At 22.6% G+C, this 21,716-nt stretch overlaps 3 protein-coding genes across 4 annotated transcripts in view; 1 reads left to right on the forward strand and 2 right to left on the reverse strand.

Annotated features, from left to right (window-relative positions):
• Positions 1–3,759, reverse strand: part of LOC127283590 (hexokinase type 2) — a 66,643-nt gene extending 62,884 nt beyond the window's left edge. The window contains exon 1 of the mRNA XM_051308563.1: positions 3,530–3,759. Coding sequence (XP_051164520.1) covers positions 3,530–3,586 — 57 coding nt within the window. The 5' untranslated portion in view covers positions 3,587–3,759. The remainder of the gene's footprint in view (positions 1–3,529) is intronic.
• Positions 3,760–6,893: 3,134 nt separating this feature from the next.
• Positions 6,894–12,803, forward strand: LOC127283593 (BRISC complex subunit FAM175B-like). The gene is made up of 6 exons (XM_051308570.1): positions 6,894–7,019; positions 7,256–7,346; positions 8,275–8,584; positions 8,682–8,819; positions 8,892–9,207; positions 11,682–12,803. The coding sequence occupies exons 1-6, from the start codon at positions 6,909–6,911 to the stop codon at positions 12,012–12,014; spliced, it is 1,299 nt and encodes a 432-aa protein (XP_051164527.1). The 5' UTR covers positions 6,894–6,908; the 3' UTR covers positions 12,015–12,803.
• Positions 12,804–13,645: 842 nt separating this feature from the next.
• LOC127283575 (BLOC-3 complex member HPS1) lies at positions 13,646–20,617 on the reverse strand. 2 transcript variants are annotated; one of them, XM_051308543.1, is made up of 8 exons: positions 20,225–20,617; positions 18,918–19,183; positions 18,316–18,788; positions 16,333–16,964; positions 15,825–15,941; positions 14,250–14,363; positions 14,045–14,130; positions 13,646–13,970 (listed from the first exon to the last, which is right to left on the reverse strand). In XM_051308543.1, the coding sequence occupies exons 1-8, from the start codon at positions 20,342–20,344 to the stop codon at positions 13,793–13,795; spliced, it is 1,986 nt and encodes a 661-aa protein (XP_051164500.1). In that variant the 5' UTR covers positions 20,345–20,617; the 3' UTR covers positions 13,646–13,792. The 2 variants fall into 2 exon arrangements, with proteins under 2 accessions (XP_051164500.1, XP_051164498.1); XM_051308541.1 differs by having other exon boundaries at positions 15,825–15,969; positions 16,337–16,964; positions 20,225–20,615.
• Between the last annotated feature and the right edge of the window lie 1,099 nt (positions 20,618–21,716).

Genomic DNA, 21,716 nt, shown 5'->3' on the forward strand with positions numbered 1-21,716 from the left:
ATTCGATACAAAAGAATAAATTAGCTTCAAACATTAATAATTATAAATTTTTAATTTTAACCTAAAAAGTCACATTTTATTCGGCAAAATAAACACCTTTTTTGCAAGTCCTGCTGTTGTGGTAATTTTTTCCTTATAAACAATAATATATCATAACCTTAAATTTTTAAGTCATATTATTAAAATTTAAATAACTCATGAATTTTTATGTAAAAACACGCAATTTTTCGTTTATATTTTTGACAATTTTTTTTAACTAACTTAAATTAAATTAATCCCTGTAAAACTAATGAAATTTTAAAAAACACATCATAAGCTACCTCAGATTAAATTTTTGTGCAAAAATATTCAATACCGGCTGTACAATACACGTTTGAATACGTTGGGTCCAGCAGACCCGTTGTGCCAGTTAAGGGTTAAAAAATTTTTTTTTTAATTGATGCATTTTTTAAGGAAGTATATAATGTATCATTCTCCATTAATTTTTCAACATTTATCATATAAATGATATGACTTATTCTTCTTTATATTTTGTCAATTAAATTATTTATGTATTTTTATGTTTATTTATAAATATAACTTTACGATTTTTTACTACGAAAATATTGGGCACGTGTGTTTTTGAATGAAACCGGATGTTTTTTTTATATGTTTATAGTAAAAATATATATATTTGTTTGTGTTTATATAGTATATAGTTTAAATAAATTTATTAGTTTTGGCTAAAGAATTCATAGAAAACATATTGCATTTCAGAAAAATTAAAAAGAGATTATTGTTATTATTTTTTATTATTATTATTATCCCGTAGAATTTATGAAAATAAATAAATTATAATAATAATTATCATATTATTATTTTTATTATAACTTAACGTCATTATTTCGTAATTACGCCCTTAATGACACTAATTATTAGAAATTCATTACAATATTGCCCACGTGAAATTGTCACGTGGCTGAAACATATATACCCTTAACTATAAATATATTATGTGTGATGTATCTTCAACTTTTTCAATTAGCACGTGTTCTTATTGTGAAAAAATGTATTTCTATCACAGAAAAAAATTTAATAGAGTGCGCAGAACATTTTTTAATTACTGTAATTATTTAAAATGTTTCATTGGGGGAATTATTTTATTATTAATTATTAAAAGTATTATTTTTATTATTATTATTCGATGCGTTAATTCTATTTAAAAAAAAGCATCATCATTCATATAAAAATAGTAATAAGTTATCAATTCACTATATAATTATTTATGTAATATTATTTATTTAAAAAAACTAATAATAATCATTATTATTATTATTATTATTTAGAATGTTAGATTCTTCAATTTTATTATTTTTCCCCACATAGCACGACTTCTTCCTGTGTGGTTACTGTAAGGATATCTGTAGGGTTTGTAAGGTTACCGTGTAAGCCTACATGTAAACTTGAGGTTATCTTATAACTTCCGACATTACAGTAAGCTTACACAGTAAAGCTAAGGTCAGCTTACACAGTAAGGTCGTGGTAAGTTTACATGGTAAGGTTGTGGTAAGCTTACACGGTAAGGTTGTTGTAAGCTTCCCGTAAGGTTGCTGTAAGGTTACTGTAAGGTTACTGTAAGGTTACTGTAAACATAGAGTAATATGAAAATATATTAAAAATAATTATATTATAATATATATTATATTATAAATTTTTTTTTATAAAAAATTATATATTTGGTAAAGTACTTGATGAACCCTAATAGGGTTTGTTAAATAAAATTTACTGCGCAGCCGTATATGCTATAGAAAACTACTGCGCATAAATATTAATAAAATTGATTTATTAATAACATTCTCTGTTTACAGTGACCTTACAGCAACCTTACAGCAACCTTACAGTAACCTTGTGGGAAACTTACAACAACCTTACCGTGTAAGCTTACCACAACCTTACCATGTAAACTTATCACGACCTTACTGTGTAAGCTTACCTTAGCTTTACTGTGTAAGCTTACTGTAATGGCGGAAGTTTTAAGATGACCTCAAGTTTACATGTAGGCTTACACGGTAACCTTACAAACCCTACAGATATCCTTACAGTAACCTTACAGCAAGAAGTCGTGCTATGTGGGTGGATTTTTTTTTTACTTGTTAATTTATTTAATTAATAGATGGATTTTCATGAGTAATAAATTGTTAATAATTTTCTATAGAATTTAAATTAAAAAAAAAAATTTATTTATTTTTATTTAAGAAAATATTGATAATATAATCATCATTTTATTAATGAAAGCATAAAAAATGAGATCATACTTTTTTTTCTCCATTTTCTATATTGGCTGGACAATTAAATAATTATCAGCACTGTTATATCCCCTATAAACTGGATATAGTAAACAGAGTAAAATGAAAAAAAAAAAGTTGAAAAAATATTAATAATTTTTTTGCAAATCACATAAAGTCTTCGAGATTTAATACCATATATATATATATTATAATACTGATTGTCATTAAAATTCTTTAACTTATTATTTTTTTATTACTATATTTTTTTGTGATAACTGACCATACACTAACTCTTATAAATGAACTTTGCTTTATTTTTCTCTTGACACGTTACTGTGATTCATTTATGTATATTTTATATATATGTAACATATTTTGACCATGACCTTCGTGACGTATCAGTGAATCAAGATCATCGAAAGTAGAGACAACGCTTATGTTCCGCGGAAGCTGTTTCGTTATATTAATAAATAGGAAGAGTGGCATGTTTCTTAAATAGCTTTTTAAACATAATGTCAACAGTTCCTTATACATTGTATTAAAAAAAAAAATGACAGTTTCCGCATCATCAGTAACTATTACTGTTATATATATATTAAATTATTTTAATATTTACATTAATATTTTAATCTTAAAATGAATTATTAAAAATTGTATAAGAATATTTTCATAAAAATATTATATTTTTATTAATTAACTTTTACACTGAAAAAAAAAAAAATTTATTCGATTCAAATAATCGATTACTTGACTATTATCAAATAAATATTTACTTGAACCAAATAATTTTTGACACAAAATAATTGAATTCTATTTGAATCAATAATATTTCTGTATTTGAAACAAATACAATTTATTTAATTCAATTATTTTGTGTCAAAAATTATTTGGTTCTAGTAAACATTTATTTGATAATAATCAAATAATCGATTATTAGTTAAATATTACTAATTTTTAGTAAAAGTTACTAATAATTATAGTAAAATTTTACTAATTGAAAAACAAAAAGTGAGTCACTAATTCAAATTTGTAAACTATTTTAGTAATTCAGATTTAGAGAGAATAATATAATTTATTAATAATTAATAAAATTGAAATTTTCTCTCATTAAAATATAAAAAATATTTTCACAATTAAATAATGACTGGGGTAATTGATAAAATTTGATGATCGTCAAAATTTTAATTAAATAATGATGTCAGGGTTATTATTCTTCGCTATATGAAGTTGATTGGAATATAGAAAATTTTTGCTTGACTCACCGGTTCTGCTATGTTCTCCCATTTCTCGGCAAGATAGTTCCAGTCCTCACTTTCCATTATCGAAAATTTCGATGATTTTTTTTTTCTTTTCTTTTTTTTTGAGGGAGTTGGGAAGGAGGAGGAGGAGTGGAAAGAATATTTCAAAAGAACAATTTTAAGAAAGCTGTAGAAAAAGGTATCTTGGACACCTTGTTGATGAGTTCTCTTGCGATTACTAAACACACTATGCTTACATCACACGACCGACAACTAATCCTATATCTTACTGGCTAGAAATATACGAGTCTAATGTAGTATGTCTGCCAGGTATTTTTGGGTGAGCAAAGTTTATAATCGTGTATGTTAAAACCTACCTACGAACGTACGTTCGTTTTATTTTTCCCATTTTGTCAATCATTCATTTCTTTGATCATTTTCATCTTCATCCATCATCGTTATAAATTTCAAGACGTAATATTTATTTCGTTTGAACTTTACGATAAAAACATTAAAATAACTAATGAGGAACAATACTTTTTTTTATTCATTTATTTTGAACATATTATTTTATTTATTTAAAAAAAAATTGTATAAAAATTTTTAAGTTCATTTTTTTAAACGTAATTCACCTTAATTTAAGAGAGCGCTTTAATTTTCCATAAAATTAATTAATTAGAATTTTTATTTTCAATTATATTTTATTAGAAATAATTTTTTTTAGCTATTTTTTTAATTTTCAAAATAAAATTTGACATATTTTTTTTTTATATTAATTTTTACATAACAAAATTTTTAGTTAACGAATTTTTCTTGGGCAGAATTTTTATTTTATTTGAACGACAGAAATTTCAATTCACCGAATTTTAAATTGTCCGAATTTTTATTTTGCACGAATTTTTAAGACGGCGAATTTTTATTTGTCCGAAATTACAAATGTCCAAACATAAATAATCAACAGAAAAATTATGGCGCAATTTTCAAAAATTGATCAATCACGATTTTCTATTGATAATTTCTAATTGGTCAATTTAAAAAATTTAGCCAAAATCATTCATTATGTCGATTGTTTGTTCGGACATTTTTAATTTCGGACAAATGAAAATTCAGCGTCTTAAAAATTCGTATACAATTAAAAATTTGTACAAATAAAAATTGGGACAAATTTAAATTTGGTGAATTGTAATTTCTGTCATTTAAAAATTTGAATCAGATAAAATTTAATTGAATGAAAATTCTGTTAAATTAAAATTAAATTAAATTAAATTTACATTAAAATGAAAATTAAATAAAAAGTCATGTAAATTAAATGACTATAAGATAAAAATTCTGCCAAAAACAAAAATTTGGTAGCTAAAAATTTTGTTATGTAAAAATTCGTATAGAAAGAAATTCCTCTTAAATGATAATTCGAAAAATGAAAATTCGTCTAAAAAGTAATTATTTCTAATAAAATTCTTTAAAATGAAAATTCTAATTAATGATTTTTATGAAAAAAAATGCTCTTAATTTTCGAAAAAAAATGTTTATTTATTTTATTTCTATGCCATTCAAATTTTCTAATTTCAAAAAAATTATTAATTTAGTTTTTCTGTCATTAAAATTTTTTAATTAAAAAAAAACTATTTACTTAAATTACTTCTATGCTATATTAAAATTTTCAAAATAATTATTTTTTTGTTATTGATTACAATAATTAAAGTTTTGGAGAACCAAAGTTGCAAGAAGCAAATTTTTGATTAACCAAATAAATGATTAATTAAAAAATTTACACAATCGAAGTTTTTTTAATGGATGAAAAAAATTTATGTATGGCTAAATTTTGAACGTTTAAATGAACGAAATAATTTTTTTGGTCTATAAATTTGTTAAAAATTACTGTAGCAATGAAAAATAAAAAAAGGACATTAAACATTTAATAAATTATTAATTTTTTTTTGAATGCAGAAAGCAATAGATAGATGGATTTATTGATTTCATATGTATGACCTTTCGGCCTTTTACATTTCCCATGCAGAAAGCAATATATTTTATAATAAAATTAATATAATATTAATAAATTTCAGAAAATAATAAATAAATAAAAAAATTTTCTAAACGTAAAAAAGAATTGTTTATTTTTTTTATTTTTCATTAAATTGAAGTGATTGTTATCTTAAAACATATTTTACTGTATATTAAAAACGACCAAGGACGAAGTGATAAACTCACAATTTATATTTATTATTATAAATTTTTTTAATTATTTTAAAAAATAAAAAAATTAAATTTTTTTTTTGTTATATACTTAAAAACCTATCATTTTTAATTCGTTTCTAAAATACAAATTTTGTTTTTCATAAATTAAAATGTTGAAATAATATTTCGAAAAAACATTATATTATAAAATTTTCTTTTCAGTTTTAAAAAAAAAAATTCACCAATATTTGTCAAAACGTTCATTTATAATTTAAGGGGAGAAATCAGTGAAATTTTAATCTATCGCAATATTACTCGTTTACCTATTTTATTTTTTTTTTATTTCTAATTATTTTTCTTTTTTTCCTCATATAATTTGTAAACAATGTATGAATTTTAAAAAATTACAATTTTTTCAAAATAATACATTTTCTAAAAAATTTAACACTATTAATTAATTATTATTAATTAATTAATAAATAAATTATTATTAATTAATACCTAAATAAATAAATTATTTTTATTATTTTTCGTCGACCATTTTTTCTTTTATACTTTTTTTCATCATTCCAAACATATATAGTAATTCGAACAGAAGTTTAAACATTTTTCATTTAAAAAGAAAATAAAAATTCTAAAATGATCAAATTTTACAAAAAAAATTTATTTTATATATAGATAACTAAAAAATATTAGAAATTTTTTTTTTTTTTTTGCAATCAAAATATTATTTTTTAAACAAAAATTATTTGCAGCAATAAAAATTTTATCACCTGTAAAATTGATGAAAAATTTATAAACTATAGGTATTTTAATTATTATTTTAATTTTTGTTCCTTTTATTATTATTATTATTACTATTTTTATTTTTCAGAAATAACATTTTATTATTATTATTATTATTATTATTATTATTATTATTATTATCACATAATTGCAAATAATAATTGTTCTCACTTTTGAGAATTCTCTTGAAAACAGAAACGCATAATAATAATAATTATATTTCTGCGTCTTAACGATTTCGCGTAATTTCTTTATTTCCTAATTTAATGGAACATAAAGCAAATATTATACTCGTCCCACTCGCAATTAATTTAACGATAAATCCAATTTAAGATTCGCGCCTTTATTATTTTTACTACTGCGGTGATATATGCAATGAAATTGTGTTACTGTGTAAGTATCATATACATATATGTATATCGTTGTATGTAAATGTATAATGCAGGTTAATGCAGTTGTCAACATGGCGGAAGGTAGTGTACTCGTTACTATTTCTGGTCCAGCACTTTCTCTACTTTTGTACGAAAATGCTCGAAGTACTGGTGATCAGGTAATTATTATAATTTTTCTCATTTAATTCTATGTTTCCATATATATCTAAATATCTAATTTTTTTTTTTTTTTTATTATTTTTCTCGTATTAAATGACTGTATATATTTGTCGAACATAACCTCTCTGCGTCTAACCTATAATGATTTTATGGATTTTGTGTATGTGACATATTTCTCTTATTTTTTGTATATGTATATGTGTATATCAATAATTATAATGATAAATGATTACAGATAGGACTTCTTCTTGGCAATGTATTTACTTTTGTTATTAAAAAAGTGACAGACTGTGAAAGACAAGTGGAACGTACTGAGCATCACATCAGTAAGTTTATATTTTATAAAAATTCACAAATTCTCTTGTGTTTCTATTGTTAGTATTCAAAATTTCAAACTACATTTATACTTTAATTTATTTAAAATATCTATTATTGTTAGTTAGTTCCCTTTTCATCTTTTTTTTCGATGATTTTTTCCCCTTTTTTGATAAAAAATGTAAATTTTTTTTTTGTAAATATTTCGAATTTTGTTCATAAAAAAGAGGAGTGTCGATAAATTTGTTTAAGTTAACTAATTTACTACCAATAAGAATAAAAATTGAAAAATTTAATTATATTTAATTTAAAGTTACTTTCTATCAAAAAATTCAAAAATTGTAAGAAATTATATTTTAGTATGAATATATTGTTATTATAACTTTAAACACTTATTTGTAATATTTTTTATTTTTTGTCCTCTTTTTTTTAGGAAAAAATTACGTTTGTGAAGTTCACAATGTTTATGATAAACGATTCAAAGAAATATATTTTTTACTCAAAAAATAATAACTAATTTTACGAAACTGAAGTACGCAACGTTTATGATAAACGATTTTTAAAGAAATAATTTTTTGCCTAAAAAATATTTCTTGTAGTTTTTATTAATCATCAAATTATTTTAAAAAATATTTTATTTGAGTAAACAATTTTATAATTTTCCGTGTTAAATAAAAATTGACTTCTATAATCGTTAACCATAAACGTTGTGTACTTCAGCATCGTAATTTTTTAGCCGACAAATCTTTTTCTAAAAAAATTATTTATCAAAAAAACGTTGCAAAAAATTTTTGTAAATCAAAAATAATAATTTTTTCTTCTCAATCGTTGATTATAAACGTTGTGAACTTCATCGACTATATTATTTATTTTTGATTGAATTTATTAAATTATTTATATAATAAAAGAAATATTGATATTTTTGTTTCGCACTTTCAGATATTGATACAATTACGGTTTGTTCGAAAGATGTTATTAAAGATGGAATCGGACGAATCAGTCCTGAGAAATTGGAAGCCTTCATAAAAAATAAGGAGAAACGTGTTGTTGGATGGTTTCGATTTCGACGTCACAATTTCTTACAACCAACGATGAAAGATAAAATATTACACAAAGAGCTTGCAACACATTTTTGGAATTTAACACGTTCTTGTGAAGAACATTTTATAATGTTTCTTTTAAATGCTTCCACAACGAAGCATTTAGGTACACATAAATTTAGACACGTTTGTCTTCAATATTGTCGTGAGTAAGTTCTTTGAAATTTTTATTATTATTAATAAAAATTATTAATGAACAATTTTTACATTAAAGCTGTAATAAAAAAAATTATTTTCAATTTTAAGTTCATATCGTCCAGTTCCAGTGAGAATAATTAATTTAGGTGATGATGTCGCGTGTCTCGATGGATCTGATTATAAATCTGTGCCAGTTAGAAGGTTCAAAGAGACTGATTGTTTTACAAAACTCGTCGAAGATCTAAAGTATGAATATTAATTTTTGTTTAATTTCTTTTTTTTTTTTTTGTTTGTTAATTATTTATTCTCTATTTTCAGATTAAATCCAAGCAATACATCGAGTGTCGATATGGTGACAACTATTGAAAAACAAGCTGAGGATTATTTACATGAAATGATAACGAAAGTTTGTCAATCTGATGAGGAAATTTCTAGATTAGAGGAACAAATTAATGATGTGCGAGCTAAACTTTTGAAAAGTAATTGGAAAAATAATTGTACACGAATGGAAAAAGCATCTGAACTACAACACAGTATAGAAAGTGAAAAAATATTAACCACAGCTCAAGTTCATGGTTCACCGCGATCCACACACTCGGATGATTTATTTGATTCTAATTCTCCATCTCATGTGGTATGTTAATATTTTTTTTTTCTTTCTAAATATTGATATCAATTTAATATAAAACAGGGTAGCCACAAATCAGGAAAAATTTTATTGTCAGGCAAATTTGAGAATTTATCGATTAATTTAAATTAATTTAAATTTTTTACAATTATTAGCACACAAATGCGTACAAATTTTTTAAAAATGTATCAAAATAATTGAATATTTGAATATTAACACGTTATATTTTTAGAAATAATTGAATTTCATGCAATTTTAAATGGAAATTTTTTGTAAATTCATAGAATAGGTGCAGCAATTGTCGATGATTTTAGACAACATGTGACTTTGATATTTTTTTTTCTCAGGAGTAATTAACCGAAAGTTTTGAACGTTCATATAAACGAAACATTTTTTTCAATCTATAAATTATTAAAAATTATGATGATTATGTTAAATAAAACAGTAAATTAAATAATTATTAAATTAATAACTTCTTTTTAGATATTTTGAACAATATTTTGTAATAAAATTCGTACTTGAAGAAGTTGCAAAAAAAAATTTCGTTTATATGAACGTTTAAAACTTTTGGCTTATCAGGAGTAAATGTACTTAAAAATTTGAATTTAAAAATGGCGAATCGAGTAAATTTCACAGCAGTGAATTATAATAATTATAAGAGAATAATTATTATAGTGCCATTGATATAAAATTTGGGGGGGGATAAATGGGATGAATATGTAATTGGAAATACAGGGTTAATTTATAAATTATTTTTGTTTTTAAATTTTCTACAATATACTATTTATCAGAAAAAGAAAATTACAACCATCGACAATTGGTACACTTACCCTACTCCTAAATTTTTTTAAAAAAATTTTAATTAAATTTTAGAAACTTTTATTGAAAATTTTTTTAATTAATTACAAATAGTGTCCAACGGACCTTAAAATCCTTGAAAAGTCCTTAAATATTTTTTTGAACCTTAAAAAACATTAAAATTTCTGGAATTTTATAACAAAAATCTTCAATTTTTGAAAATGTTCTAAAGGGATATTTTTTTCTTAAAATATTAAAAGTACTTGACAATCAGATTGTTAATATAGAACTAATTTGGTTTGTTGTTGCAAAAAAATTTCATGCAATAAAAAAATATTTTTGAAAATTCCTAACATTTATTTATTTTTACAAAGATCTCGATTTTTTATCATAAATTTTAATTTTTTCAAAACTCGAACAATTTAAAAATTTTTTTTCGTTTTTTTTTCTAATACTTTTTATTTTGTTAAATCTTTTTATTATTAAAATTTTTCATTTTTAAAGCGATATTTCCCTCAAATTTTCTTTTTTTTTGGCAATTCATAAAATTTATATATTTATTGACTTTTACAAACTAGTTAGAAATTCTCAATTTTCCCTTTTTCCGCACTAGTATATTACTTTAAATTTAATAATTTCTTTATTTTTATAAAATTCTTATGTTTTTTCTTATTTTTCAAATAATTCTTTAAATTCTCTTGATTGATAAATTTTTTGTTCATAATTAAATTTTAAAAGATTTTCAATTGAAAATTTGGATAATATTTAAAAGTTTAAAAAACTTTGTAGGTACAAATTTTTTGTACAAATTTAATTTTGATATTTTTGAAATAATTGTTGTCTGGAAGAGCTGCAATCAAAGTTTTAAATAATATAATGAAATTTTTGAGAAATTTATATGAGCCTGAAGTCTGCAACGTTTTCAAAAACGAAAAATTAAAATAGAATTATTTTTTCAATTCTATTTCTAATTTTAATTCACACAAACTTTCAAGAGTAAAATTTATTATATAATTTTTTTATAAATACATAAATTTTATAAAAATTAAAAATAATGTGTTAAAAGCAATAATTTTAAATTGGTAATTGATTAAAAAGAATCAAGTCAATTGAAGTTTAATTTAGTTAACTTTTTTTGTAAATAACAAAATTATGTGAATTTAATAGAAATAAATTAATATTGAAAGAGTTACAATTAAAAGTTTTGATTTTTTCTATTTTTAAAAGATTTTTAACTAAAAATTTCAAACATAATTCAATTTTCGAAGAATTTTTTTCATAATTATGAAATAATTAAATTTTTTTTTTAAATGATAACAAATAAAATTTTTTTTTTAATTGAATTTTTAAATATATTGAATTAAAATAATTGTAAGTAATTGAAATTTCGTAAAAATTGATTGAGAGCTTTGAAAATAATTGAATTTTTAAAAAGAATTTAATTAAAACTTTTGAAAATTCTATTTGATTTTTTTTTTTTTTTTAAGAATGTCAATGTTTAATATAATTTTCATTTGATTGAATTTCCATTTATTACGATTTTTTAAAAATAGAATTCACGCATTTGATAAAAAAGAATAAAATTCAAAAATGTCAGGGAAAATTAGAATGAAAATTTTGTGACAATCCTGTTATATTATTAATTTTTTAAATTACTAAATTTTTTTTGAAATGAATTTCAGCCATTCTCAAATTTACACACCCTTAAAATAACAAGTCTGGAACGAACAAAACAATCGATTGTTTCAAAGGAGAATCGAAATCATTCGAGTACAGATTTAAGTTACAGTGATGTAACACGAGCCGATAGTTCACCAGAGAGTACAAGAAGTAGAGAAAGAGGATTAAAATCAATGAATAAAAGTAGTTTAGATGAAAAATTTACAACGTCAAAGAGACAAACGAGTTCTCCTAAAAATACAGGTAAAAAAACTGAACGTCATTCTATTGGCGATTTTGGTGGTCACAGTCAAGAAGAGAGTTTCACTGTTGGAAATAGAGATCAAATGCCTTGACGAATAAGTTATTCAGAAAATTAATCATAAGTTTATAAGTGTTGCTATTTGCCATTCCAAGATTATGTTTTTTTATTTTTTAAAGAAAAGAAAACTATTTTGTTTTTTAATTTCGATTTTTTTTTTCTTACATTCATATATTCTCAGTTAATTCACTAAAAACGCCATTGTAAATACTTCAGCATTTTGAAAGTTTATAATGAATAGTTCCTAATAATTAATTGTTTTAGTTTTTTCATCGACAATAGTCGATATTTTCAAAAGAGAGAAGAGAGAGAAAATAAATAAAGTTTAATTATTTTTCAAAGAAAAAAAAAAAAGTAGAATTTGAAAGAGAGAATAGATAAATTCGTGAAATTTAGTAGTGTTATCTAAATATTGTTAATGAGCTAATAATAGGAACTTTGCCTTGACTCCTAAGTGCAAAAAAAGATTGATTTTATTTTAGCTGCATATTCACAGAATTATTATCGCTATCCTATAACATATATTCTGAAAGAACTTTGAAAAAAAAAAAAAACTTTACGAATAGTTGCTCTCTGTACTTAAACGTTTATACTTGCAAAAAAAGCGATACTTAAAAAGTTATCGCCAAGTACTTGCAGGATCAACTTTTACTAAAAAAAAAAGAAACAAAAAAAAAATTCTAGCATAAGAGTAAATGATATTTTATTACTTAAAAGAGTCTGATATTCTAAGACTTCACAATACACCAAAGAAAAATGTAGCCACGACGCATGTTTCTTGAAATATTTCTCTTAAAAGTCAATTAAACAAAAAAACATTTAATTTTTTCGTTTTCTTTTCTTTTTTTTTATTAAAACCCCAAATTTTAAGTTTTATAAATACTGTATAAATCGGTGAATAATGGACTACTCAACAAATTTGTAACGAAGTGAATCTTTAAACCACCAATTCCCTGGGAATTAAAATGAATATAGAATATAAGGTGTATAGCGAGAGATAACGTTATTGTGAGACAAGTGGTTGTCTCTCTCTTCTCGTATAGATTTGTCTCGTTTCCTCTTTGCCTTCTTTCTTTCGTTCAACATTCAGGAGATGTGACTTTTGTCAAGTCTTATTAGAAGTGATTATGTGCATGATTAATCGGCGCTTAGAGTCACGTGGTCAACGTCCCTTCCAGTTTTACCCTTTAGGTTGTTAACCAGTTGGGGATAACGAGGACAGACTTTTTTTTTGGACTATGGAAGAAGGATGGAGTATTTTGTTTGTTCCGGGAAGTAGAATTTCTTGACTTCACTTGTTGGTTTATCTCTCGCGAGTGGTCGCGTTTTTAGAGTTGTGAATAGTTGGACTTTATTAATTATAAATTTTATTGTTATATTAATTATTCTTTTTAATAAATTGTTCATTATTTTTAAGTGTGTGTGTACTATTTTATAAGTTTCCTTTTGGATTTATCTTCTTGTGGCGATTTCTTATCTGTGGCGTTCTGAGACATCGTTGGCGCCAAGCTGTCTGCATAAGTTTCGTTATTTTCAAATCCAAAGCGTCGGTATCGAATGCTTTTTCGCATCATAGCTGTCTTTGAAGGGATTCCCCCTTAGATTGTGTTTTTAAAGATTTTTAAGGAGATATTTTTAATTATGGAAAAGATGCGTAATTGCTAATTAATTTTAACGTATTTAAATATTATTTTCAAATTAATAATTCCCCGTTACACATTATTATAAATACATTTTTGTCATGTAAAGTCTTTTTTTTTTTTCTTCGTCGCAATAATTTGCACAATAAGATCACTTTTATTTAAATAAAAATTAAATAATATCCACGGGATTATTTGGTAGACCTGTAACTTCCCATATTGTTGCCGCTAATCGTCTTGAATGTTCCAAAACACAAGATGCAGTTGCCAATCCAAGATGAACACAATAAAGTTCATAAATCCTCATTCTATTTGGCGATACTTTTGGAAAATAAGCACTCGCTATTTTTCTATAAAAAAAAAAAAAGGTGAAATTACCTAAATGCAAAACGTACAAAAAAAGAAAAGAAAAAATTTAACAAACCTGTAATAATCACCGCAGAGTATTCCAGGAACACCAAAGTTTTTAATCATATGATTAACATATTCTTTGTTTTTAAGAGGTGTACCCTTAAAAAAAAAATGATTTTTAATTTTCATCCCCCGGTCATTATATAATTATGCATTATTTACATTTTTGAAAAAAAACTTGTAATGTTTAACTAATAAATAATATACACGATACTCACCGAACTGTCTTCAAACCATAAAAAGTAGGCATAATTAAAAGTCGTGTCTTTCCACATTACTGACATGTGACCTTCTTGTAAATGAATCCTGCTTTCTTCAATCATTGTCCATATCTAAAATTATTTCTCAAATTGTTAATAAACTATGTTCATTCTTATATAAACGAAAAAAAAAATCTTTGTCATTATTGTCCTAAATTTTAGATAAAGCTGTGAATTAGGATTAAAAAAAAAAAAAAAGAAACAATCATTTCGGCTTTTTTCTGTGATAAATAAATTGTAATTGTACAAGTGAAAAGAAAATAAATTATAATGGAAAATTTATTATTAAATACTTTTAAATTTAATGACCAATCACGACAATTAAAAAATACATAATTTTATTTTAAATAATTTTATTAATTACCTAATAATTTTATTTTCTTGTTTAAAATTTGTTTTTAGTTTTTTTCGCTGTTCCAATTTGAAAAATTTCTATATTCAGTTAACTTTACTCATATTAAAACTCATGGTAAATATTAAGTATGAATTTAATTGAATATAGAAATTTTTCGTTTGGGCATCTGAGGTACCAAACTTACAGTGTATTTAAAGAAATTAACAAGAATATTCAAATTATAAATTTGAATTAAAATTTTACAAATTTTCTTATACAAATTTTTACATAAGAAAATTTTTAACTTTCAAAGTTTTCTTTGGCAGAATTTTTTTTATATTATAGTCATTTAATTTACATGACTTTTTATTTAAAATTTAATTGAATTGAATTTTAATTTGTCCGAAATTACAAATGGCCGAACAAACAATCGATAGAAAAATTTTGGCCCGATTTTTAAAATAAGCCAACTAGAAATTATCAAGAAAATCGTGATTGGTCAATTTTAAAAATTGCACCGAAATCCTTTTGTCGATTGTTTGTTTGACAATTTGTAATATCGGACAAATGAAAATTCGTCGTCTTAAAAATTCGTACCAATAAAAATTCGAACAAATTAAAATTAGGTGAATTAGAATTTCTGTTATTTAAAAATTCAAAACACTCAAAATTCTATTTAATGAGAATTCCGTTAAATGAAAATTTGCTTAAATTAAAATTCTTTTAAATAAAAAATTATATAAAGAAAATGATTGTAAAATAAAAATTCGGACAAATAAAACTTTGGTAGCTAAAAATTCGTATAAAAAGAAAATTTGTAAAATTTCAATTCAAAAATAGAAAATTCATCTAAAAAATAATATTATTTTTAATAAAATACTTTAACATAAAAATTCTAATAAATGATTTTTATGAGAAATTCATGCGGCCCAAAAAAATTAAATTATTATTATTATTATTATTATTATTATTATTATTATTATTATTATTATTTATCAACATTTTTCACTTTACGTAATATTTTCTGAAAATTTTTTTTAAAAAAATGAAAAAAAAGCGTAGGAGCAACTGAATATCGCGAAAATTGTAGAAGTTATAAGATTTTAAACGAAAAATTAGAAAACAATTTTTCTTTTTTTTTTGACAAATTCTTAATACAGGAATAATTACTTTTTTAAAATTTTTTTATATATATTTACCTTTGCAGTTGTGAGCTGTAGTGTTTCTGAATTTGTAAAATCAACAGTTGGTGCTGTTAGTCTATGATTCGTTCGATCGATGTATATAAAATGTACCAGTCCAGGAAATTCTTCCAAATATTTGTTGATGGTTAGGGAAGTTCTCGTATATTCAAATCACATATTAAAAACATTAAGGACAGATATTTGACAAGCGATACAACTTATTACACAAGCACACTTTTGGAAACGGAAAACTCAAAATTTAATGTACAAAAAAAAAATAATAATAATTCATAAACCTTATGATAAATACTTTGTTAAAATGATTTTTTTTTTTTTTGCAGAAATTCTCTCATTTTCTTTATCAGTCACAAAGTATAATTCATAACAGTTTATAAATGACACAAATATATTGAGAATTTGACAAAAATGAAAAAAAGTCTTTTTTTTCAAATCTCAATAAACAAAAATGACAAAAAAATAACTGCTACAAAAAGCACAGATTATAAATTATTTTTCAAAAAGGATATGATCCAAGACTAAAATTATTGAGCGCTTTTACTTTCAAAAAATCACTAAAATCATTGAGTTTTTGACTGACAAGACGACTGACAGTTGTTATCACATCAAATCCTTGTCTCAATAAATTTTTATCAAAACAAGTCAAACGAAAAAGTTCCTTCATTGTCTCAATGAAACCCGATATGTTTGACTCAATTTGTATTATAAAATCTGGATCTCTTGATTTAAATAGATCTATATATTTTTTTCGTACAAATTCCCATTTTACTTGTAAACGTCTTTGACACATATCAATGTCATTATTTATATAAGCTCGATGTTTCTTGATCCCATCAATTGTCTTTTTAATCGATGTCTCTAAATTTTCTACAGCCGATCTTAAATCATCCATATCCCTTTGTAATTGTAGTTTATTGATGATATTTAAATGATAAAAACAATTATACAGCCCACATGAAATTCCCGAATTCATTACTTCAACAATTGTTACTAAATTAATACCTTCAGCTAATTTTGAAATGTGAATTGCGTTTGCTGTGAAATTTTCATCTGATCCTAATAAAACTAATTGACTATACAAACCGTCTTCAGCGAAGGTATAAAGGCCTTCACTTATCGATGAATATCTCGAGTCACCTGAAAAAATATTTTAAATAATAAGAAAATTAATAATGAGTCAACTCATTATAATTTCGTCTAGGGTAAGTGTACCAATTACGGCGCGTTCATAAAAAATAACTATTATTAATAATATATTTAATATAACTGTTGCAAAATGATTAAAAAAAAAATTATTTCAATCTTTTTTTGATACAATTACTTATAAAGATGCACATTTAAACAATTATTAATTTAATTATTTGAGATTAAAATATTTTTCCGCGCCGAAATTGAAACATTTTTAAGATTTCCATTGGCTTCAATTTCGTCGGGAAAAGTATTTTTAAAATACACGTAATTTTGGTCACTGAAATTGATACAAACGCGCCGGAATAGAAAATTACGGTATTAGTTTTAATTTCTCATATTTGTTTAAATAATTGATTTTTGTAAAGTTAAATTTTTTTTTAATATCTAAATAACATAAGCTTTTAGTTTAATAATTCTTAAATTGAGTTTATACAATAGAAATGTCGAATTTTCTATTTCAAAGGTGTTTTGACTCGAATCGCGCCGCAATTAGTGCATTTACCCTACAATCGTTGAAAAACTACTTTAGATACAAGTTAATTATTTTTTTGTACATTTTTTTTTTTAATTCAATTATTTTGTGAATTCAATTAGATTTAGAAATTTTTTGTCTGGGTATGGATCATACTTTTCGATTATTTTATTTATTTCTCTGAATTTTAACTTGAATTCTCTATTTTTTCAATTTTCTACATAGGAAAAATTTATATAAAGAAAACAGTTGCTGAACAATTTTTTAGTTTTAAATAATTTTTTTAAACCAATTATCCGCTTTGTGATATCAAAATTGCAGTACTTAGATTTTTATTTTTTAAATCGAGCAATAAATTATAATTGAATAGTTAATTTCGAAAAGAGCTCAACTCGAAAAAGAGTTGAATTCTTTTCGAAATTTCCGATTCAATTGAATTTACAAAATAATATTATTTAAAAAAAACCGGTTAAATTTAGAAACGTATTTTGACACAAATTTAAAAAAATATGTATTACATTTTGAATTTGAAAAAAATAATATAAAAAAGTAAATATATAAATTATTATTTAAATAAAAAATATTTTATTATAAAAAAAATTAAATGTACGGATATCAGAAATCATTATTACGAATTATAAGTTTCTTCTAAAAATAGCCCACAATGATTTTAGATGAAATATAATGAATTTATCCTAATTTGCCTTTTTTTTTAAAAAAAAAAATAGTATTTAAAAGTTTTCAAAAGTTTAAATTTAATTTGAGAAAAATAAAAATTCTTATCATACACGAAAATGAATTTTGAAAATGATGAAAATATTTTACCGAATAAATTTTGAATATCCTCAGACGTTGGGTTCGATAGAAGTGATGATGAGCTTGATGTGAGATCCTCATTTTTTGGAATTGAGCTATTTGGCCTTAATAAAATATCTCTTTCTTGAATATCTTTTTGTTCCGATAATGATAATGATGATTCATTTTTATTTGCCACATAACACATTAAAATCATCATCAAAATATCAGATGCATTTAAGTCTTGAGCATTTTTACTGGAGAATAGCGATACAAATTTTTGTTCTACCAATATCAAAAGATGAATATTAGAAAATTCTGATTGCGCTTTAAGTTTATCCGCCGCATCAGTTAATACTTTCAAAGTTGATGATGCTAAATCAATATTCACTGATAATTGTTCCACAGCCTCAGTTAAAAAACTCTGTTCAGTTTCCCGTAAATGTATCCAAGCGTCCAAAAGAGAAGATACGAGATTTGCCTTTTGAGTACTTGATTTTAATCTGAAATATATAATTTTTTAAATCGTTGATAAAAAATAAAATAACTTATTTAATAATAATAATTTTTTTAATGTACAATATTTATATTTTATTTTTTATTTGAGAAAATTATATAAAATTACAACTCACGAAGAAACATCAGGACCACAAATGAGTCTTATGATAGATATACATATTCCTAGTGTTCTCTTCATTAGATCTATTTCTTTGGTAGAAATATAAATAAATGTATTACCCATAAATTCGTCAAAAACCATATTTGTCCCATCTTCGCATTTCATTGATGTGTACGAATTACCAAATTGTGATGCCATTATATGCTGTGATGTTACAATGGGAGAAAATAATTGCATGACAATATTTGCACTTGGAGAATCATCCGATTCCTCATCATCCTGATGACAAAATAATAAATTACATTATATATTATAATTTAATTAATATTTATTTACTTCGAATGTGTTTTTAATTTTATATTTAAAACACATTTCTTACTTTTCATTTTCGTATCAAATTTTAGCAATTTTTTCAAATTCTTATAATATTAAATTAATAATTTATTTCTAGGTGAAATTTATTAAATGCACGAAAAATTCATTAAAAAAAAAGCAAATAGATAATTATTTAGTTTGTTTTTTAATTATTTTATTTAGAAAAAAAATTTAATTATTCAATAATATATTAATATTATTATTACCTATAGAATATAAATTATTGTTATATAAATAAATAATATTAATTAATCTGTAATTAAGTTACTATTGGAATTAAAGAATCGATAGTTATTTAAAATTTAAATAATTTAATTAGTTTTTAGTAAATATTTACAAATTTAACATAAAGTTTGTGAATTATAATAAAATTTACAATTAAAAATGTACATTGCACATGATTATGCAAGGCAGTGATAAAAATAGTTAATAAGAATGGATAATTATTTTTCCTTGATAAAATATATTCTTACATTTTATCATTCTAAATAATTGCATTAAAACGCAAACATTTTTCATGCATACCAAATTCTTTAAAATCAATGATAAATGTTTAAAATTAAAACATATTTGTCAGATTTATTAGATTAATTTTGAGATATTGCATCTTATGATTAATATATTAATTTTTTATCTCAATTGTATATATATACTTTGTACAATTTTTACAATACATTATTAATATAATTTATTAAATAATTAAAATATTATTTTATTATTATTATTTATTATTATTGCATGATTTATTTATTATTTATTATTATAAAATTATAATTAGCTTTTTTATATTTGGTTTAAAAAAAAATGATTATTCACATCTTTCTTGTAAAATACTAATTAAAAATTTTTTTTATTAAAATGTTATCTCAAGTTTCATTTAAACTTTATTAATGTTTCAGTGATAAATTAATTAACTTATATTAAAAAAAAAAAGAGAACACATACTTCACTTTCACTGAGAAGACCTTGACTTTTAGCCAATTTTTTTATATGCCTGACAAATTTTTTGTTACACTTTGAAAAAAGTACATCATTAAGATGATCAAATACCAAAATTCCTCTCATTGTTTGTGTTTTATTTACATTCGCCGATGAAAGAATACTATTATTATTATTATTATTATTATTGTTATATTTGACTGTATATATTCAATTGTTGATTTTAAAATTTACTTTCTTTCATTATTAACAATCTTCTGCTTAGAAATAATTTTAAAATAAATGAGTAAATATTGATGTCATTCATGATATTAAAAAAAAAAATATTTATTCACATTTATATACTTCTTTTCGTAATAAAAAACAGAGCTATACTAAAATGCCAGACAGGTAAAGTTGGGTGGAGTAGATCGAACACATTTTATCGGGAGTTTTCATTACACTTTCATCACACAGATGACACTACTTATACGTTTAGTGGAATTGTTGTTTCAATTTATTTTACTTATATTTAAAATGTAAAAAGAAAGAAAATTAAAATTTTTTTTTTGAAATTTAAATTAATTTATAAAAGAAAAAGTTCATTAATCTCTATTTTAAATTCAATTTAAAAATATTTATTTTTTTAATTTAATATTAATTTCTTTAATTACATTATAAAAAGAGTTATAAAAAATTTTTTTAACAAAAACGAATTTTTTCTTTATAAAAAGAAACTAATAGAAAAAATTAAGAATAAAAATATTAAATAAAGATAGCAAATGTTATATAAAAATAGCAAAATTTAATATTTTCTAATTTACTGATTATATATTTTTTTTCTAAAAATTATTTTATGTAAATTTCTTAACAAAAAACCACATAATACATATTTATTTATATTTATTCTATTCAAAAATTATTTTTGAACAAAAATAAAAAAATTAAAATTATTTCTTTTAATTTTGTGGAAAATTTATAGATAAAGGAAATATAGATTAAAAAGACAAAACAATTTACAGTAACGCAAATATATTTTATTTTTTAAATTTTTCTTTTTTTAATGTAAAACAATATTTATCATATCTAATAACGAGAGTAAACTTAAAAAAATAAATAAATAAGTAATTTTTTTAATAATTCACAATATATCCGAAAGGAGTTAAATTTCAGGCGGTTTAATTAATTATAATTAGCACAGATTGAATTATGCAACTATGCTAAATATATTATGTTTGTATTTTAACAATAATTTAATATCGCTTATATATATATAACCGCCTGTGAATGTTATACAAATATTATCGAAGCACCCTGTAAGTTACGAATATTTTCTCATTTTACACTATAAATATTGATTTTTCTTTTGTGCTTCTCTGCTTTGTTGGCCGTATGCAGAAAAATATTCCTTCTTCCCTTTTTCTTTTTTTTTCGATTTTCATTATACATATTATTCTTTAGGCCCATTTACATTACTAAATTGAAATATTACAACAAGATGACAAATTTCACATTATAG

The sequence above is a fragment of the Leptopilina boulardi genome, unplaced genomic scaffold, assembly GCF_019393585.1.
Source record: "Leptopilina boulardi isolate dan_hultmark-lab unplaced genomic scaffold, ZJU_Lbou_2.1 LbouV2_310, whole genome shotgun sequence".
Classification (NCBI taxonomy): Eukaryota; Metazoa; Arthropoda; class Insecta; order Hymenoptera; family Figitidae; genus Leptopilina; species Leptopilina boulardi.